We start from the raw sequence: 15,251 nt of genomic DNA, 5'->3' as shown, positions 1-15,251 counted from the left end.
GGCGGCGGCGGCGGGGTCCCCCGGGCCGGGGCAGCAGCTGCTGGCGGCCTGGAATACCGTGAGCACCGGGCTGGTGCCGCCGACCGCGCTGGGACTGGTGAGGCCTGAGCGCGGTTCCCGCGGCCCGGCGCCCTTCGTTGGGGCGTGCACCCTCAGGTTCCTCCGGCTCCGTGCGTCGCCCGCCTCAGTCCCGCCTCGTTCGGCCCCCGCGGCAGCCCTCCCCTCGTGTCGGCCCCGCGTCCCTGCGCTCCGGATGAGGAGCAGCGGGGTTCCGCGGCCTCCCCTCCGGTCCGGCCCTTCCCGCCCTCCTCACCTCTGCGCCGCGCGCCCTTTCCTCACGGTTTCCTGCACCCCAGGCGTCCTCCCGGACCAGCGGGGCGGTCCCGCCGAAGGAGGAGGAGCTGCGGGCGGCGGTGGAAGTTCTGAGGGGCCACGGCCTGCACTCGGTCCTGGAGGAGTGGTTCGTGGAGGTGCTGCAGAGCGACCTGCAGGCCAACATCTCCCTGGAGTTCTGGAACGCCATCTCCCAGCGCGAGAACTGTGCGGACGAGCCCCAGTGCCTTCTGCTGCTCCTGGACGCTTTCGGCCTGCTGGAGAGCCGCCTGGATCCCTACCTGCGCAGCCTGGAGCTCCTGGAGAAATGGACTCGCCTGGGCTTGCTGATGGGCACTGGCGCCCAGGGGCTGCGGGAGAAGGTGCACACCACGGTGCGGGGTGTGCTGTTCTTCTCCACTCCCAGAGCCTTCCAGGAGATGGTCCAGCGCCTCTATGGCCGCTTCTTGAGGGTCTACATGCAGAGTAAGAGGAAGGGGGAAGGGGGCACAGATCCGGAACTGGAGGGGGACTTGGACAGCAGGTACGCCCGCCGCCGGTACTACCGGCTCCTGCAGAGCCCACTGTGTGCGGGATGTGGCAGTGACAAGCAGCAGTGCTGGTGCCGCCAAGCGCTGGAGCGGTTCCACCAGCTCAGCCAGGTCCTGTGAGTACTCACGCCCACGTGGCCGTGCCCCTGTTCGTCCGGCGTCCCACCTGCTCCCCAGGGTCCAGCTGGCCTCTGCGGAGAGCTGGTGAGCTGGCCGGGGTCTCTACCTGTCCTAATAGCCGTGGCCATGACAGAGGGGTCCCCGGGATTCTTGTGCTGTGAGTTAACACCTTTTGTCCTGGACACAAGCTTGTCTGTCACTCACACTAGCCCAGGGTCTCGTGCTTTGCTCGCGCTAAGATCCTTCCTGATTCCGTTTCCTGGGCCGTGCGGCATTCGGCTGTGCCTTCTGCAGCCTCCGGGGAGAGCGGCGTTCACCCCGGAATTGCAAAGGGCGGGCGTGCTGTTTCTGCTCTCTAGGATGAGTTGGAGGTTAGGCCAGAGTGCTGGGCAAGCAGACCCCTCTCCGGCTTCTAAAGAGGGGAGGATTCTGTTGTGTCGTCGTTGGCGCCAGAGCCAGGTCTTCCTGTGCTGGCTGTCTGCTCTCCTCGGCCTCTACGACAGTTTTGCCACGTCAAGTGCTGTGGCAGCAGTGCAGCTGTTAGGGAGAGAGTCTTGTAGCTGAACTTAGGGAGCAGTCCCATTGCCAGCAGCGTCAAGGCGACCTGAACGGTCTCTCCTGGGACAGATGAGGCCCGGGAAGGGGGAGGCGGGCGAGCACAGGACCCCCTGGACCCTGCGCGCTTCGTTGGGGCTGGCTCCCTCCTTCAGCCCAGGTGACGGTTACACAGAAACGTCGCCTTACATCTTCTCCTGCGTCCCTTTGCCATTGCAGACCAGGGTTTGCATTGGAAGGCGGCAGCAGTGGCGTCTCTACGTACATGGCCAGGGTGAAGGGGTACAGCCGTCGTTTCAGAGCCGCCTCTAGGAGACGAGGCTTTGGCTCCTGAGAGCCACACATGCTGCTCACACAGCAAAGCCCAGTGTCCCAACCCAGGCAGAGAGGCCAGCTGGGGACGGCGGGCAGTGCCTTGCCATAGTCCATCCTCCCAGTACCTTTCCCTCGAGGCCCTGGGCGCAGTGTGCCTCTGTGGGGAGCCGCGGGGGGCTGCGCTGGGCGGGGCTGGGGCGTGCTCCTCAGGAGGCTCTCCCCCAGACACAGGCTCAGTCTGCTGGAGCGCGTCAGTGCCGAGGCCGTGACCACCACCCTGCACCAGGTCACCCGGGAGAGGATGGAGGACCGCTGCCGGGGCGAGTACGAGCGCTCCTTCCTGCGCGAGTTCCACAAGGTGAGGACGGCCCCCTCGGGCCGTGTCCCCTGGGCACTGGGGAGTACGTTTCTGGCAGGCCTGACGTCCTGGCTTTAGAAGTGGCCAGAATGTGGAGGCCTGGGTGGAGCGGGATCTCAGCGGTGGTTCCAGATGTCTTGGTGCTGGGTGGAAGCCGGTCCTTAAGGGCCCTCTTCCCTGGTGACAGCAAGAAATAGCCCTGACACGCTCAGCACGGTCTGTGTGGGATCACGGGGCTGGAGGCCATGCCGAGCTCTGGTGCGTCACAGTGAGGGGCCTCGGGGCGCCCATGCTGTTGGGGTGTGGCTCAGGCTTTGCTCTGGACTCCCCAGGGTCACGGATGAGCTGGGCCCGACCGTGGGGCCGCCCAACCGCTTGCCCTTCCCGCGGGTCCTCCCCGTTTTCTAGCGCCTGCTTCCTGAGGGTGGAGACGCTGCCGTGGGCGTTCAAAGCGAGTGTCCCCACAGCAGTGCTCTGGAGTGGGCGGGGGCCCAGAGGCCGGTTTGGGGTGGCCGTGCACCTCCAGGTTGCAAGGTGTCCAGACGGTCTGGGGTGGGGACGTGCCCGTCCGTGAGCCCGTGTGGCGCTCTCTTAGTAGGTTTACGTGCACGTGCTCTAGAAATGTCCTCCCTGTCCTCTGAGTTGTCGGCACGAGGGCTCGTCACTTGTGCAGTCCCCGGGGTGTGTCTGTCTTTGGGGAGCGGTGGGGGGGGCGAGCACAGGCTCCGTGCCCTACGTCAGGCTTCTGTTGCTGTGTGAGGTTCACAGGGGGCATCGATGGAGGGCCTGGCACGCCCCTTTGGGCCCATCGTCCTACGGACGCAGCTGTGCCTCTGGCCTCTGGAGCAGGTGGCCTTGGGACTCCCAGGGCCCAGGCAACAGGGTGGTAGCGTGCAGCCCCTCCCCCGCTCCGTTCTAGGTCAGACTGGAGCTCAGCCCTGCCCCCTACACCTGTGTTCTCCCGACAGTGGATCGAGAGGGTGGTCGGCTGGCTGGGCAAGGTGTTCCTGCAGGACGGCCCCGCCAGGCCCGCGTCCCCCGAGGCCAGCAGCACGCTGCGGCGCTGGCGCTGCCACGTGCAGAGGTTCTTCTATCGCGTGTACGCCAGCCTGCGCATCGAGGAGCTCTTCAGCATCATCCGAGGTGGCTGCCCGCTGGCCCTCCTCCCTGGGCTGTGCTGTCCTGAGCGGAGCTGGGCCCCTCCCCCAGTGTCTGAATCAGCGCAGCTGTGGGGGGTGCCGGACGGCGCCCCTGAGTGTCCGCCCCTGCCCCCTCAGCTTCATGTCCCTGCTCTGGACTGGCCCCTTGGGCATCGCTGTCTGCCCACCCTGTAGGGCGGTTGTGGTCAGGCACGTGGACAGGAAAAGTATCAGGGCAACGGCTGCTGCCCTCCGGTGCTGCCAGCTGCGGGCTCCCTCGCATGTCCCGGCTGTGCCCGTGTGAGGACGGCCTTCTCCCTGCAGACTTCCCAGACTCCCGGCCGGCCGTCGAGGACCTTAAGTACTGCCTGGAGAGGACCGACCAGAGGCAGCAGCTGCTGGTGTCCCTGAAGGCCGCCTTGGAGACGCGGCTCCTCCACCCAGGTCCGGTGGCCACGCACCGTGCTCCCTTGGGGCCCAGATCCAGCCCACTCGCAGGTCTGGGTGGAGTGGGTTGAGGGTTGAGAAGCGTGCTGTGGCCTTGGGGTTTGGGGGCCTCTGCTCCACCCTCTGTAGGGCACTGGGGGAACTCACGGGTTTGGCCTGGGGGTGGGGTGCTGCGCAGGCACCTGACAAAGACGCTGGCTGAGGAGAGGGCTTGTTCTGGAGGAGGCCCAGAGTGGGTGGAGGAGGGGAGAGGGAGCAGCTCCCTGCAGGTCACACTGGTGTCCTGGGGAGTGAGGTCTCAGGGGCACCTGAGGACCACCTGGCCAGCACGTGGCTGCCTCCGTGACTGTGTTGTCCCGGGCGCTGCCGTCACGGCCGGCCTCCTCTCTCGGCTGTAGGTGTCAACACATGTGATATCATCACTCTCTACATCTCTGCCATCAAGGCACTGCGCGTCCTGGATCCCTCCATGGTCATCCTGGAGGTGGCTTGTGAGCCCATTCGCCGATACCTGAGGTGCGTGTCGCAGGCGGCTCCCCAGCCACTCAGCCGCGGTGCTGGTCTCCTAGCTCCGCTCGTGCAGCCAAGCTCCCATGAGTCCTAGTGGGACACCAGGGTTGCTCTGTCCCTCCTACTAGGCTGAGTGGCCTGGCCTGGACGGGCGACTTTCTCTTGCTGGTGCTGGCCTCTGTCCTTGCTGCTCAGTGTCACCACACCCCTGCCCCCTCCCTGTCCTGGCACAGTGGCACCCTCGCTCAGCTAGGCCTCAGCTAGGCCGACAGGGTGGCACAGGGCCCCGTGTTCAGCGTTTTCTGTGACAGGAGTGGAGGCTGCATTGGAGAGCGGATTGGAGCCAGCACAGTGGCACAGTTGTCCTCAGTCCCTTGGGGGCAGTGGGGGCTGCAGGCTGGGGCTGCAGGGGCACCTGGAGCTGCGCTGACTCGCACTGGCCTCCCCTCAGCCACGCGCAGCCTGGCCCTGGGTCCTTCCGGTCATTGCGGTTCCTGCTGCTCCCCGGAAGTGGTGGTGGTCAGCTTCTCTTTCTCCTCCTTTTTTGAGGGAAAGCTCGACGGGCCTGTTTTGGGCCTGTGGCCGAGGCACTGGCTCCTGGGGGGGGCCTGGGGTCATGAGGTCAACCGGGTGGGCACTGAGACCCACATCACAGGACTCGGGAGGACACGGTGCGGCAGATCGTGGCCGGGCTGACGGGGGACTCGGACGGGACGGGGGACTTGGCTGTCGAGCTGTCCAAGACAGACCCAGCGAGCCTGGAGACCGGCCAGGACAGCGAGGATGACTCCGGCGAGCCCGAGGACTGGGTCCCCGACCCCGTGGACGCCGACCCAGGTCTGCGCTGCCAGCCCCACCGGGCTCTGCACTGGAGGGTCCAGCCGGTGGACACTCTGGTCTCCCAGTGGTCGCCCCATGTGCCCTGGGGCTTGAGGGGGTCAGGGGTCAGAGGTCAGCATCCCACCTTCCCACCTCCTAGAGTGCTTCAGCTGGCTAGGGCGGGCTGTCGTGTGCCGGTCCCTCCGGGCCTGTAAGAGGGCAGCCTGGGCACTCCTGACCCACTCGGCACCCAGCCCCAGGCCCCGTGGGCTCAGCAGGTGGCACAGGCGCCGCCTCTGTCCCCACGAGGTGCCAATGGCACTCTTCTCGGTGCTGTGCAGGCAAGTCCAGCTCCAAGCGGCGCTCCTCAGACATCATCAGCCTGCTGGTCAGCATCTACGGCAGCAAGGACCTGTTCATCAACGAGTACCGCTCGCTGCTGGCTGACCGCTTGCTACACCAGTTCAGCTTCAGCCCCGAGCGGTGAGGCTGGGCTCCAGGCCACAGCGCCACTCTCTGAGGCCACCCTTTGGGCCCCAGTGTGCGTCTGCCAGCTGGGTCCCCTCAGGCCATACAGGCACTGCCTTGTGCCCCCTGCTGCCCGGGGAGGCCCAGGAATGGGGGGAAGCAGGTCCCTGGACTCTGGGCCTCGGCTGGGACAGAGCTGGCCCAGGACCCTGACGGCCGGAACTGTGCTTCCTGCCACCTGCTGGCCAGGGGGCGGCCCTGCATGGGGACTGCGGGCGCTCTGCCCCAGGGGCCTGCGACTCGCTCCTCCCCGCAGGGAGATCCGCAACGTGGAGCTGCTGAAGCTGCGCTTCGGAGAGGCCCCGATGCACTTCTGCGAGGTCATGCTGAAGGTGGGCACCGCCAGCCCTGCCCCGCCCCGCACAGCACGCCCCGCACAGCACGCCCTGGCCGTCGCCTGACCCTGGCTTCTCCCCCAGGATATGGCAGACTCCCGCCGCATCAACGCCAACATCCGTGAGGAGGACGAGAAGCGGCCCGCGGATGAGCAGCCGCCGTTTGGGGTCTACGCCGTCATCCTGTCCAGCGAGTTCTGGCCCCCCTTCAAGGACGAGAAGCTGGAGGTCCCCGAGGACATCAGGGAAGCCCTGGAGGTCTACTGCAAGAAGTATGAGAAGCTGAAGGTACTGCCACCTCCCTGCGGAACGACCGCACTGCTCAGGCTAAGCCCGGCGGCACTCGAGCAGCTGGGGGTGGTTCACATGCAGGCCCCTCCTGGCGTCCTGTGGGGTCTCCACACTGGGACGGAGGGTCCACCTGTACTCTGCTCCCCCGGCACGTGCGCATGTCCCTGTGTCACCTGTGCTGTCCTCACAGCCCTGACCCTCTGGGCTTTCTCTTCCACTGTCCACTCTCTGGCCTCCCAGAACCAGGGCCTGGGGGGTGGCGTTGGCCCCAGGGAGTCAGGCTGCGTCTGCTCTGGGCACATGCCCAGGAGCTGCCTCTGGGAAGTCTGCAGGTTGCTTTGGAGGCGTTTGACCTCGGTGACCCTACCCTGCCTTGCCCCGGCTGACACCCCTGGAAGCTGTTTCCCTGAACTCAGGGTTCTGGGGACCAGGACTGTTCTGCCCACTGTCTGGTCCCTGGGGGTGTGGGGCTGGGCGAGGAGGAGACAGACAGGAGGTGCAGACGGGCCGGGTTAGCCTGAGCGCCAAGTCAGGAGATGCTTCAGGTGGCAGGGGGTGGTGGGTGGAGCCTGTGGTGGGCAGGGCTTGGTGGCACAGAGGACGCTTCCTTTCAGGTGACGGTTTAGTGGAGACTTGGCAGGAGAAAGGAGAGAGTTGTGATACCTGCCACAGGTTTCTGGGACAGGTAGAGAAGTGGGTTCTGGGGCTGATGAGTGGGTCGAGAGGCCTGCGAGGCCGTGGTGTAGCCCAGCGAGCACTTGGCCTCAGGGGACGCCGGGCACCCAAGCTGAGGACGAGTAGAGCAGGTGTCTGGGGTGTAGACCCTGAGCCCTGGGAGCACCTGGGCCTCAGACACAGAGGGCACCAGGGCTCCCGGAACCTCCACATGCAGCCCCAGGTGGGGGCAGGTGGGGGCAGGTGGGCCTGGGTTGGGGACCAAGCAGGAGGGCTGGTGGCTCCCCCAGGGCTCTGCCTGAATTGCTGTTGGGCCAGGAGCCTAGTTCCCGAGGGACGAGGGCTTGGTGTTGGCCAGCCAGTCCTCAGAGGGGCTTTCCTTCCAGAGGCGATGCGGGCAGGGGCCCTGGAGGCCAGGAGGGGCCGTGTTCGGGGCAGCCCTGCATGGGGCAGTGTGCCGTCTGTGTGGCCCCCACTGGGCTGCTGGCCGCCGCATGCTTCCTGCTAGTGCCAGGCCACACCTCGCACCCACCTCTCCCTGGTCGAGGGCATCTGTATCTGTGTGCTGGGCGCCTTGCCCCATTCCTCCTGGCTGCCCTGGAGGTGAGCGGTCTTCCTCGCTGCTCAGGTCTGTGTGCCTGATGTTAAGGCCACGTGTTGGGGCACTGTTTCTGAACTCCCACTGGACAGTGGAGTGGCTGGAGCGGGCCCCAAGGCTGCACCGAGGGGATAGGCCTGTGGCTGTGGCCCCTGGCTCCCACCAGCTGAGTTCCTGGCCCCAGGACTACTGGACATGGGCGGGTGGCCTCACAGCCCATGCTGCCCTGGCCTGTGCTGTCTGCGCTGGGCCTTGCCCTTGCCCTGCTGCGGTAGGTGCCAGCCGTGGAGGCCATGGCCTTGGAGCCCGAGAGCCAGGCCGCGGCTCTGCTGCTCGCCGCCTCAGTGTCCACTTTGTTTCTGCGAACGGGGTTTCGTGCTGCCTCCCCCTTAGGAGATGCGGAGAGGGCGGAAGGGCTCAGCAGCGCTTGGCCCAGAGTGGCTGAGTGAGGAGTCTGCAGAGGAGGGCTTAGCGCCAGCGTTTACTGTCTCAGCTGCAAGTCCAAAATCGAGGTGTTGTAGGGCTGTGCTCCCTCCGAGGGCTCCAGGGGAGGGTCCTTCCTGCCTCCCGTAGCTTCTCGTGGCTCCCAGGCATCCTGGGCTGGTAGGCGCGCCCTTCCAACCTCTGCCTCTGTCACGTGGCTTCCGTCCAAACGTCTCCATCCAAACGTCCCTCCTACAAGGTCGCCAGGCATGTTGGATTGGGAGCTGACTCTACTCCGGTGTGATCTCTTCTTAACTATGTCTAATGACCTGACTTCTGAATACAGCCCGCCTCGGAGGTGTTGGGCGTGAGGGGTAACGTCTCTTGGGAGATCACGATTCAGCTTGTAAGAGTCCGCCTTCCGGACCCCCGGACTCATGTCCTTCCCACGCAAAACACATTCAGTCAATTCCAACGTTTCCAAACGTCTTAACCCTTCCGGCATCAACGCTGAGTTCAAAATCTCTGCTAAATATCAACTCAGAAGTCCCAAATCTCCAATGAAAAAAAGTCCCAAACCTCAGCATCTAAAGAGCATCGAGTCAGGTGAGGGTGAGATGTGGGTCTGATGCATCCTGGGGCACGAGCCCTTCGGCTCTGAGCCTGTGGAACCAGACACTAGTTGTCTTTCAAGCAGATAGCTCTGAGAAGGGTATCGGGCAGACACCCCGGCAAGGCTGAGACCCCAGCAGGAAGCCCCACCCGATCGTGAGGCCTGAGGAGGACCTCGCCTGGCGCTGCCTTCTTGGCCTGCTTCGGTGGCCGCACGTGCGGGCCAGGGCTCCACGCCAAGGTCCTGCCTGCAGACTCCCACTCCCATGTGGCCGTCCCCTGTGCGGCCAGGCCGGCAGCGTGTCCAGTAGTAAAAAATTATCAAAAGCAGTGTCGGCCTCCACACACAGCGTCCAGGCCACGAGGCACAGGCCCTCCCGTCCACTCCGGACAAGCCATCTCTGTGCTGGCCTCAAAGAGTGGCTGGCCCCACTGTCACCCAGCTCCTCTCTTTGGCTACACTCTTGGCTTTGTCTCCAAAGCACAGAGACATGTCCAGATTACCCAGTGTTGGGTCTTCGCAGCAGGAGAAAGGTCGCACCTCCTGTTCTGCTCGGAAATCTCAGCTAAACGTCCAAGGTCATCACTTGTAGGTTCTGCTTGTCCCCCGACAGAACCCAGCTCATCGGGGTCTTGGCCATCTTATCACAAGGATTGCCTTTTGTCCACGTTCCTGAGTGAGGAGTGCCACAAAGGAGGGCTTAGAACCAGCGTTTCCACAGACCTCACCAGAATGGCCTTTACCGTCTGCGTTTCTAGCACCTGTCTCTTCGAGGCCTTCCAGGCTTTTCTGAGCGTGCAGCTCAAAGCTCCCAACCTCTGTTCATCACCCAGCTCTGTGGCCACTCCCACATTTCAGGTGTCACAGCAGCATCCCTTCCTGGAACCAGAGTCTGCTTCCTATGACTGCCGTAACCGAGCACCGCAGACCAGGGTCTTGTCTCAGTTCTGGAGGCCGGAGCCTGAGCTCGCCGTCAGCAGGGCCCTGACCCCTCTGCGAGCTGGAGGAGGGCCTTCCCGCCTCCGGCGTCCAGTGCCGGTCCACCCCGGCGCTGCTTGTGGCCGCGTCCCCGCAGTCCCTGCCCCCGTCTCCATGGGGCTTCTTCCTGTGTCCACCCTCACTGTGTGTGTGTCTCTTCTGAGGACCCTGGTTGCGTCGCATCACATCAGGGCCCGCTCTCCTCCAGGCCGACCTCTTAGCCGGGTCTGCCAGGGCAGGTCACGCTCGGAGTTTCTGGGAGTGAAGACATGGTCATTTTTTCCTCGCTGTTAGGGCCTCACTGTCTGGTTGTGGTGGCTGTGGGTGGGAACCGGTGCCCCACTGTACTCACCCTGCTGCCGCCCACCCACCGCTGCACTGGGGGAGCAGGTCAGGGGGCTCTGCCCTCACCCAGTGCCAGGTAGCGGAGCCACGTTCACCTGGCCTGCTGGGCAGCCTGTGCTGACCCTAGCCCTCCCCAGGCCATGCGGACCCTCAGCTGGAAGCACACCCTGGGCCTGGTGACCATGGATGTGGAGCTGGCTGACCGCACCCTGTCTGTGGCAGTGACGCCAGTGCAAGCAGTGGTCTTGCTGTATTTCCAGGACCAAGGTGAGCCCACTGGCCCCAGCCACAGTCCCGGGCTGTGCGGGGCACTGCTGCCGTGCGTGCCGCAGGGCTGGGCAGGACCGGGCCGCCCCTCCCATCCCCTTCCCCAAGGGGCCTGGCGGGCTGATGAGGCAGGGGGCGGCGCAGCCTGGTCCAGTTGGCTTAGTGTGCCCGCCGCCCACACAGCCAGCTGGACCCTGGAGGAGCTGAGCAAGGTGGTGAAGATGCCGGTGGCGCTGCTGCGGCGGCGGATGTCGGTGTGGCTGCAGCAGGGCGTGCTGCGGGAGGAGCCTGCCGGCACCTTCTCCGTGGTGGAGGAGGAGCGGCCGCAGGACCGCGACAGCATGGTCCTCATCGACAGCGATGACGAGAGCGACTCGGGCATGGCCTCCCAGGCCGACCAGAAGGAGGAGGAGCTGCTGGTGCGCCCATGGGGCCAGGGAATGCGGGGCTTGGGGTGGCAGCGGAGGCGGCCTGACTGACCATGCGGCTGTCCCCCCAGCTCTTCTGGACGTACATCCAGGCCATGCTGACCAACCTGGAGAGCCTGTCGCTGGAGCGCATCTACAGCATGCTGCGCATGTTCGTGGTGACCGGCCCCGCGCTGGCCGAGATCGACTTGCAGGAGCTGCAGGGCTTCCTGCAGAAGAAGGTGCGCGACCAGCAGCTCATCTATGCGGCCGGCGTCTACCGCCTGCCCAGGAACTGCAGCTGAAGGCCGCGGCCCCGCAGGGCAAGGCCTCAGGCGCCCCCACGCCCCTGCCCGCCCCCCAGCCCCGTGCCCCTGCCCGCCCCCCAGCCCTGTGCCCCTGCCCGCCTCCCAGAATGCAGAGTAAAACGGATGGTTCTTCATCTCAGCCCTGCCCTGTTGGCTCTGTGGGCCCCTCATGGTCACGTGGTCCAGGTTCTCCTTCCAGACCAGCCTCTTGTCCGCCTGGCAGGGCCTGGCTCCTGGGAGCAGGTGAGGGGTGCTGCAGCAGAGGCCAGGCCCAGCCCTGAGGGAGTTCTGGCGCATGGGCGACCCTGAGCCTCACAGCTCGGGCGGAGTGAGCCCCAGTGGGGGGGCTCTCCCCAAGCCTCTCGTGGGCCTCCAGCTCCAGCCCCACTCCACTGGCCTCAGAAAGAACTCGGGTCATCTCTCATGCCCGGCCTGAGGGCCAGCCCCAGGTGCTGGGCCGGGAGCCCCAGAGCTGCTGCCACACGGGGTTCCATCAGGACGTGAGGCGCACAGGCAGCGAGCACCCTGCTAAGCCAGGAACTTCCTGCGTTCCCAGCAGCGAGGGCTGCCTGGGATTCGCCTTCGTGGCAAGAGGTGGGCGCTTGTCCACCTGTCCCTCACTTGGGTTGGGTGGCCACAGTGTTTGGAGCTTGCGACGAGGTTTGCTTTCAGGCAGGCCATTTACCTCCCCGCACCAGAGGTGTGGCCAGGCGCGCCCGGGGCTCGGAGCTCGCGGCCCCCGGGCCTTGCTGAGCCCGGCGCAGCTCCTCGCCTGCCCGGGCTCCAGGCCTTAGAGCTGCGCGGGCGTCAGGCAGGAGCCACCGTAGCCTGGTGGCGCTGTCCCCACAGGCAACAAAGGCTTTGTGGAGGGAGCGCCTCTGCTGTCCAGGCCTGGAGCCCTGCCCGCTGCCCCACGCCCCAAGGTCCCTGCAGGCCGCCTTCCCCCTCAGCCGGCTGGTTCCTGCGGGGCCCTGAGTGGCAGCCCCTTCCCTCTCCTGAGCATGCTGTTCTTGCCCCGGGCTGGACGGAGGGAGGTGTAGCAATGAGGCGCGGCTTCGCAGCTTCGAAGATTCAAGGGGTCTGACAAGCCGATAGCCCTGTCCCTTGGTCCCACGGCCGCCGTGGTAGCAGGCAGAGGGACTTCCCGCTGTCCTCCGGGCTTTGGTGGGGCTCCAGAGGCCCCGACACTGACACCTGCTATTCCTTCCAGGCTGGGGCCCCGCTTGGCACCAGGCTGGGTGTGCCTGTGTCATCCTAACCAGGATGCAAACCTGCTGGACTGGCCTGGCAGGATGTCAGCGTCAGCCCCAGGCAGGCTTGCTGTGTCCCTTTGGAGTTTGTGGACTAGGGTGGATAACCCAGTGTCTTGGGTCACAGCGTCACTCAACAGTGCAGAGATGTGTCGGGGTCTGCTGGCAGGTCCTGTATCAGGAGTCAGGGAGGTCTTCAGGGATCAGAGGCCAGCTAGGACCCAGCAGTGCGCACCCCCAGCCCAGTGGGGTCAGCCATGGGGGGCCCCTTCTGCTGCCTGGGTGGTTGGCGAAGGGGGCAGCGCAGGAGGACAGGAGGCCCTGCCCTGCCGCCAGCCGCGCCCTCTGGCAGTGTTAGCCTGGTCCCAGGGGGAGGCTGCACAGGGGATGGTCCTCGGCGGGCGGCAGGCAGGGCCTGCGGTGGCAGCGAGCTCTTTAATGACATATTTAAGCCCAAACCTCAATGCTGCCTGCAGCCATTTCTGAGCCACTTCCTCTTGGAGGACTGTTCTGGGAAAGCCTGTGGCCTGTGGGCAGCACCTTCACCTGTCCTGGGTGATCTGGGGCCTCTATACCTGGCATTGCTGGGGTATGAACAGGACTCCCTAAAAGGAGACAGTGTGAGGGTGGCAGGTACAGATCCACCCCCTGGTCACTCTCGGCCCCTGCTTGTCCCAGCCTTGGAGAGAGGGTGACAGGGGTCAGCTGGGTTCCAGGCCTCACTCTTACCCTGGGAGAGAAACTGAGGGCTGAGGCCACCCACCGGTGGCCCTCCGTGGCCCCGCCCCGCCCTTCTCCCCATGAAGCACCATCCCCCAAGGCCACGCACCCACCGCTGCCTCCGCCTCAGATCTGGCCGGGACACTGCGGGGTGCTACCAGGCCCCTGTCCACCCTACCTGCCCCACCCCAGGGCGGCCCGCCCAGGGCTCCTTGAATCCTGATGCCCAAGGGTGAGTGAAGCTCCGGCTGAGGCCCTGCCCCCACCCCCTCTGCCTCACAGGCCTACTGTGAGGTCAGCAGCTTCTGGCAAGTTCCGTCCAGAGGTGTGTGGTGGGGCTGGGGCTGGACATGGCCCCCTGTCCCCAGCCTGACTCCCGCCTGGTCGGCAGCCCCCTTGGCCTGATATGTTTGTCCCTTTTGCTCATCCCTGCTGCAGGTGCCTCCTCCTGTCCCCGAACCCTAACCCCAGCCAGGGACCCTCCCTGCCCAGGTGGGCCAGGCGCCCCATGTCCTGGTGGCCACCGGGGTTGGGGTGGCCCTGGGGGTCCTTGGATGATGACGGCCCCTTGGCCGCACGGGCCCTGTTTCTGCAGCCGGAACCTACTGCGAATGCAGCCTGGGCCTCAGCCGCGAGGCTCTCATCGCCCTGCTGGTGGTGCTGGCAGGCATCAGCGCCAGCTGCTTCTTCGCCCTTGTCATTGTGGCGGTTGGTGTCATTCGAGCCAAGGGGTGCGTGAGCCCCAGGGCTGGGATGGGTCAGTGAGGGCCGAAGGGCCATGCTGCTTGCCCTGGGCCCTCAGTCTGGACAGAATAGGGGCCTCTGCACCCCACGGGGAATGTCACCAAGGGCTTGGGCAAGGCATTCCCAGACTGTGGGCTGAGGAGAGGTGTGAGGGGTGCTTCTGGAATCCTGTTGTTCCAGGATTCACACCGGCCTTTGTCCCCCCAGTGAAACATGCCCCGGACACATGGACAGCAGGTGAGTGACCCTAGGGGAGGACCCCAAGTCCTCCCTGTGCCCCTGCTCCCTGGCCCTGGGAGATACGGTTCACAGTGCATCAGGAGCACCGACCGGAAAGCCCGGCCGCCCTGGGTGGCCTCATGAGCCTCTGCAGTTGGTTGCCCACAGCCAGCCCGACTCGGCCCCTGTTGTGCAGATTGGTGGAGAGCTTTGGGGTCCAGGAAGATCGCATGGATCTGCGAACAGTGCATGTAGAGTCCCACCTCGTGGACCCTGACCTGGAGGTCTCCACGATGCCGCCCCTGGAGGATCAGGGCCTCATGACCATCCCCATGGACATGATGGCTCCATCCCTGAGTCCAGAGGAGCCGCCCTTGCCTCCCCCACCTGACTAGGGCTGCAGGCAGCCGGGGGAAGGGAAATTAAACAGTATTTGGTGCTTCTGCGCTGTCCCCCTCCCAGAGCCCCTGGGCAGCTGCCTCGCAGGGTGGGGGAGGAGTCTGTGAGCACCTGTGTCATCTCCTTTCTCTCCCCTCCCGTGGGGGCTGTGCAATGTCCTGCCAGGCACCCGCTGTGTCCCCTCCGGGGCCAGAGCCACACCCCGCTGTTGCCACTTCCTCTTGCAGCGCCCTTGGCCCAGCTCTCTGCCTTTGTCTCTGTCCTGCTTTGTCCCACGAAGCCGGGCCCCTACTCGCCTCACCCCCACCCTCAGAAATGCCAGGACAGGACCTGCAACTCTGGCCTCACAGGAAAGAGCAGCATTTGACATGAGGGCTGGCACTGGTGCCCCTTGCCCCACCGACACTGTCCTTGAGGTTCCAGGCGAGTCCTTGGGGGGAGGAGGGGCAGACAGGACTGCGCCTCCCTCCTCAGGTGTGCAGTCCGGCCCTGCACAGCTTACTTGTTCCTGCCTCCACCAATCATGCACCATGGGGGTGGCCCATCCCTAGATCAGGGGATGGGAGCACTGTGTACGTGCACTGGGGTCACCTCTCTGAGCCTGGGACAAGCCAAGACCGGGTGAGGAGCAGGCGCACTGGGTCCCACTCCATGCGTTGTATGTGGGTGGTGCGTGTGGTCCAGCTGCTCAGGCCTCAGTGGGGGCTCGGGATGGTGGACTACTCAAGGGGCAGGGACCCGGAGCTCCAGGACAGGTGGCTGGCAGCACTGGGCGCTGGCTATGTGCCCAGCCCCCGCCCTAGGCGGGACCAGCCATGGGACGGGAACTGCTGGCGCTCGGGCCGAGTTAACATTTGCGCCAGCGCCTAGAGACGGACAGGCTCCAGGGACACACGGGCAGCAGGTCTCCCACCGCGGGTTCCACAGCTGCCCCCATGCTGAGTCTCTCCTTTCTCTCGCGGCCGCTGTTGCTGCTGCTGCTGTCGTCGTGGCCGGTCCGGGCTCAAGAGCCCGCCGCGGCCACC

General features: G+C 65.4%; 3 protein-coding genes across 3 annotated transcripts; all 3 read left to right on the top strand.

The window, feature by feature from the left end:
- Position 1: 1 nt before the first annotated feature.
- Positions 2-10,969, top strand: ANAPC2 (anaphase promoting complex subunit 2; the record flags this gene model as incomplete). The annotated part of the gene is made up of 13 exons (XM_006918220.3): positions 2-97; positions 357-979; positions 2,079-2,211; positions 3,180-3,354; positions 3,675-3,794; positions 4,196-4,313; positions 4,963-5,144; positions 5,468-5,609; positions 5,911-5,986; positions 6,074-6,277; positions 10,050-10,179; positions 10,363-10,598; positions 10,679-10,969. Coding segments are annotated over 13 exons (2,448 nt in total), but the record flags the coding sequence as incomplete, so codon positions are not given.
- LOC107196119 lies at positions 6,284-10,042 on the top strand. The gene is made up of 2 exons (XM_015594241.1): positions 6,284-8,582; positions 9,203-10,042. Exons 1-2 carry the CDS (start codon positions 8,414-8,416, stop codon positions 9,859-9,861), a joined length of 828 nt encoding a protein of 275 aa, XP_015449727.1. The 5' UTR covers positions 6,284-8,413; the 3' UTR covers positions 9,862-10,042.
- Positions 10,970-11,133: 164 nt separating the features above from the next.
- Positions 11,134-14,249, top strand: TMEM210 (transmembrane protein 210). The gene is made up of 4 exons (XM_006918219.2): positions 11,134-13,302; positions 13,460-13,595; positions 13,816-13,845; positions 14,024-14,249. The coding sequence occupies exons 1-4, from the start codon at positions 13,215-13,217 to the stop codon at positions 14,220-14,222; spliced, it is 453 nt and encodes a 150-aa protein (XP_006918281.1). The 5' UTR covers positions 11,134-13,214; the 3' UTR covers positions 14,223-14,249.
- The last annotated feature ends 1,002 nt before the right edge of the window (positions 14,250-15,251 follow it).

The sequence above is a fragment of the Pteropus alecto genome, unplaced genomic scaffold (genome assembly GCF_000325575.1).
Source record: "Pteropus alecto unplaced genomic scaffold, ASM32557v1 scaffold67, whole genome shotgun sequence".
NCBI lineage: Eukaryota > Metazoa > Chordata > Mammalia > Chiroptera > Pteropodidae > Pteropus > Pteropus alecto.
The sequence above is the reverse complement of the archived record's forward strand: the minus strand, read 5'-3'. Positions and strand labels throughout refer to the sequence as shown.

What these genes read in the sequence shown, in the direction of transcription:
- TMEM210 (XM_006918219.2), top strand. Translation starts at nt 13,215, where the DNA reads ATGGCCCCCTGTCCCCAGCCTGACTCCCGCCTGGTCGGCAGCCCCCTT. An exon ending in TTTGCTCATCCCTGCTGCAG is followed by an intron (nt 13,303 to 13,459) that starts GTGCCTCCTCCT and finishes CTGTTTCTGCAG; the next exon opens with CCGGAACCTACTGCGAATGC. An exon ending in CCCGGACACATGGACAGCAG is followed by an intron (nt 13,846 to 14,023) that starts GTGAGTGACCCT and finishes CCTGTTGTGCAG; the next exon opens with ATTGGTGGAGAGCTTTGGGG.
- LOC107196119 (XM_015594241.1), top strand. Translation starts at nt 8,414, where the DNA reads ATGTCCTTCCCACGCAAAACACATTCAGTCAATTCCAACGTTTCCAAA. An exon ending in TCTAAAGAGCATCGAGTCAG is followed by an intron (nt 8,583 to 9,202) that starts GTGAGGGTGAGA and finishes GTCCCCCGACAG; the next exon opens with AACCCAGCTCATCGGGGTCT.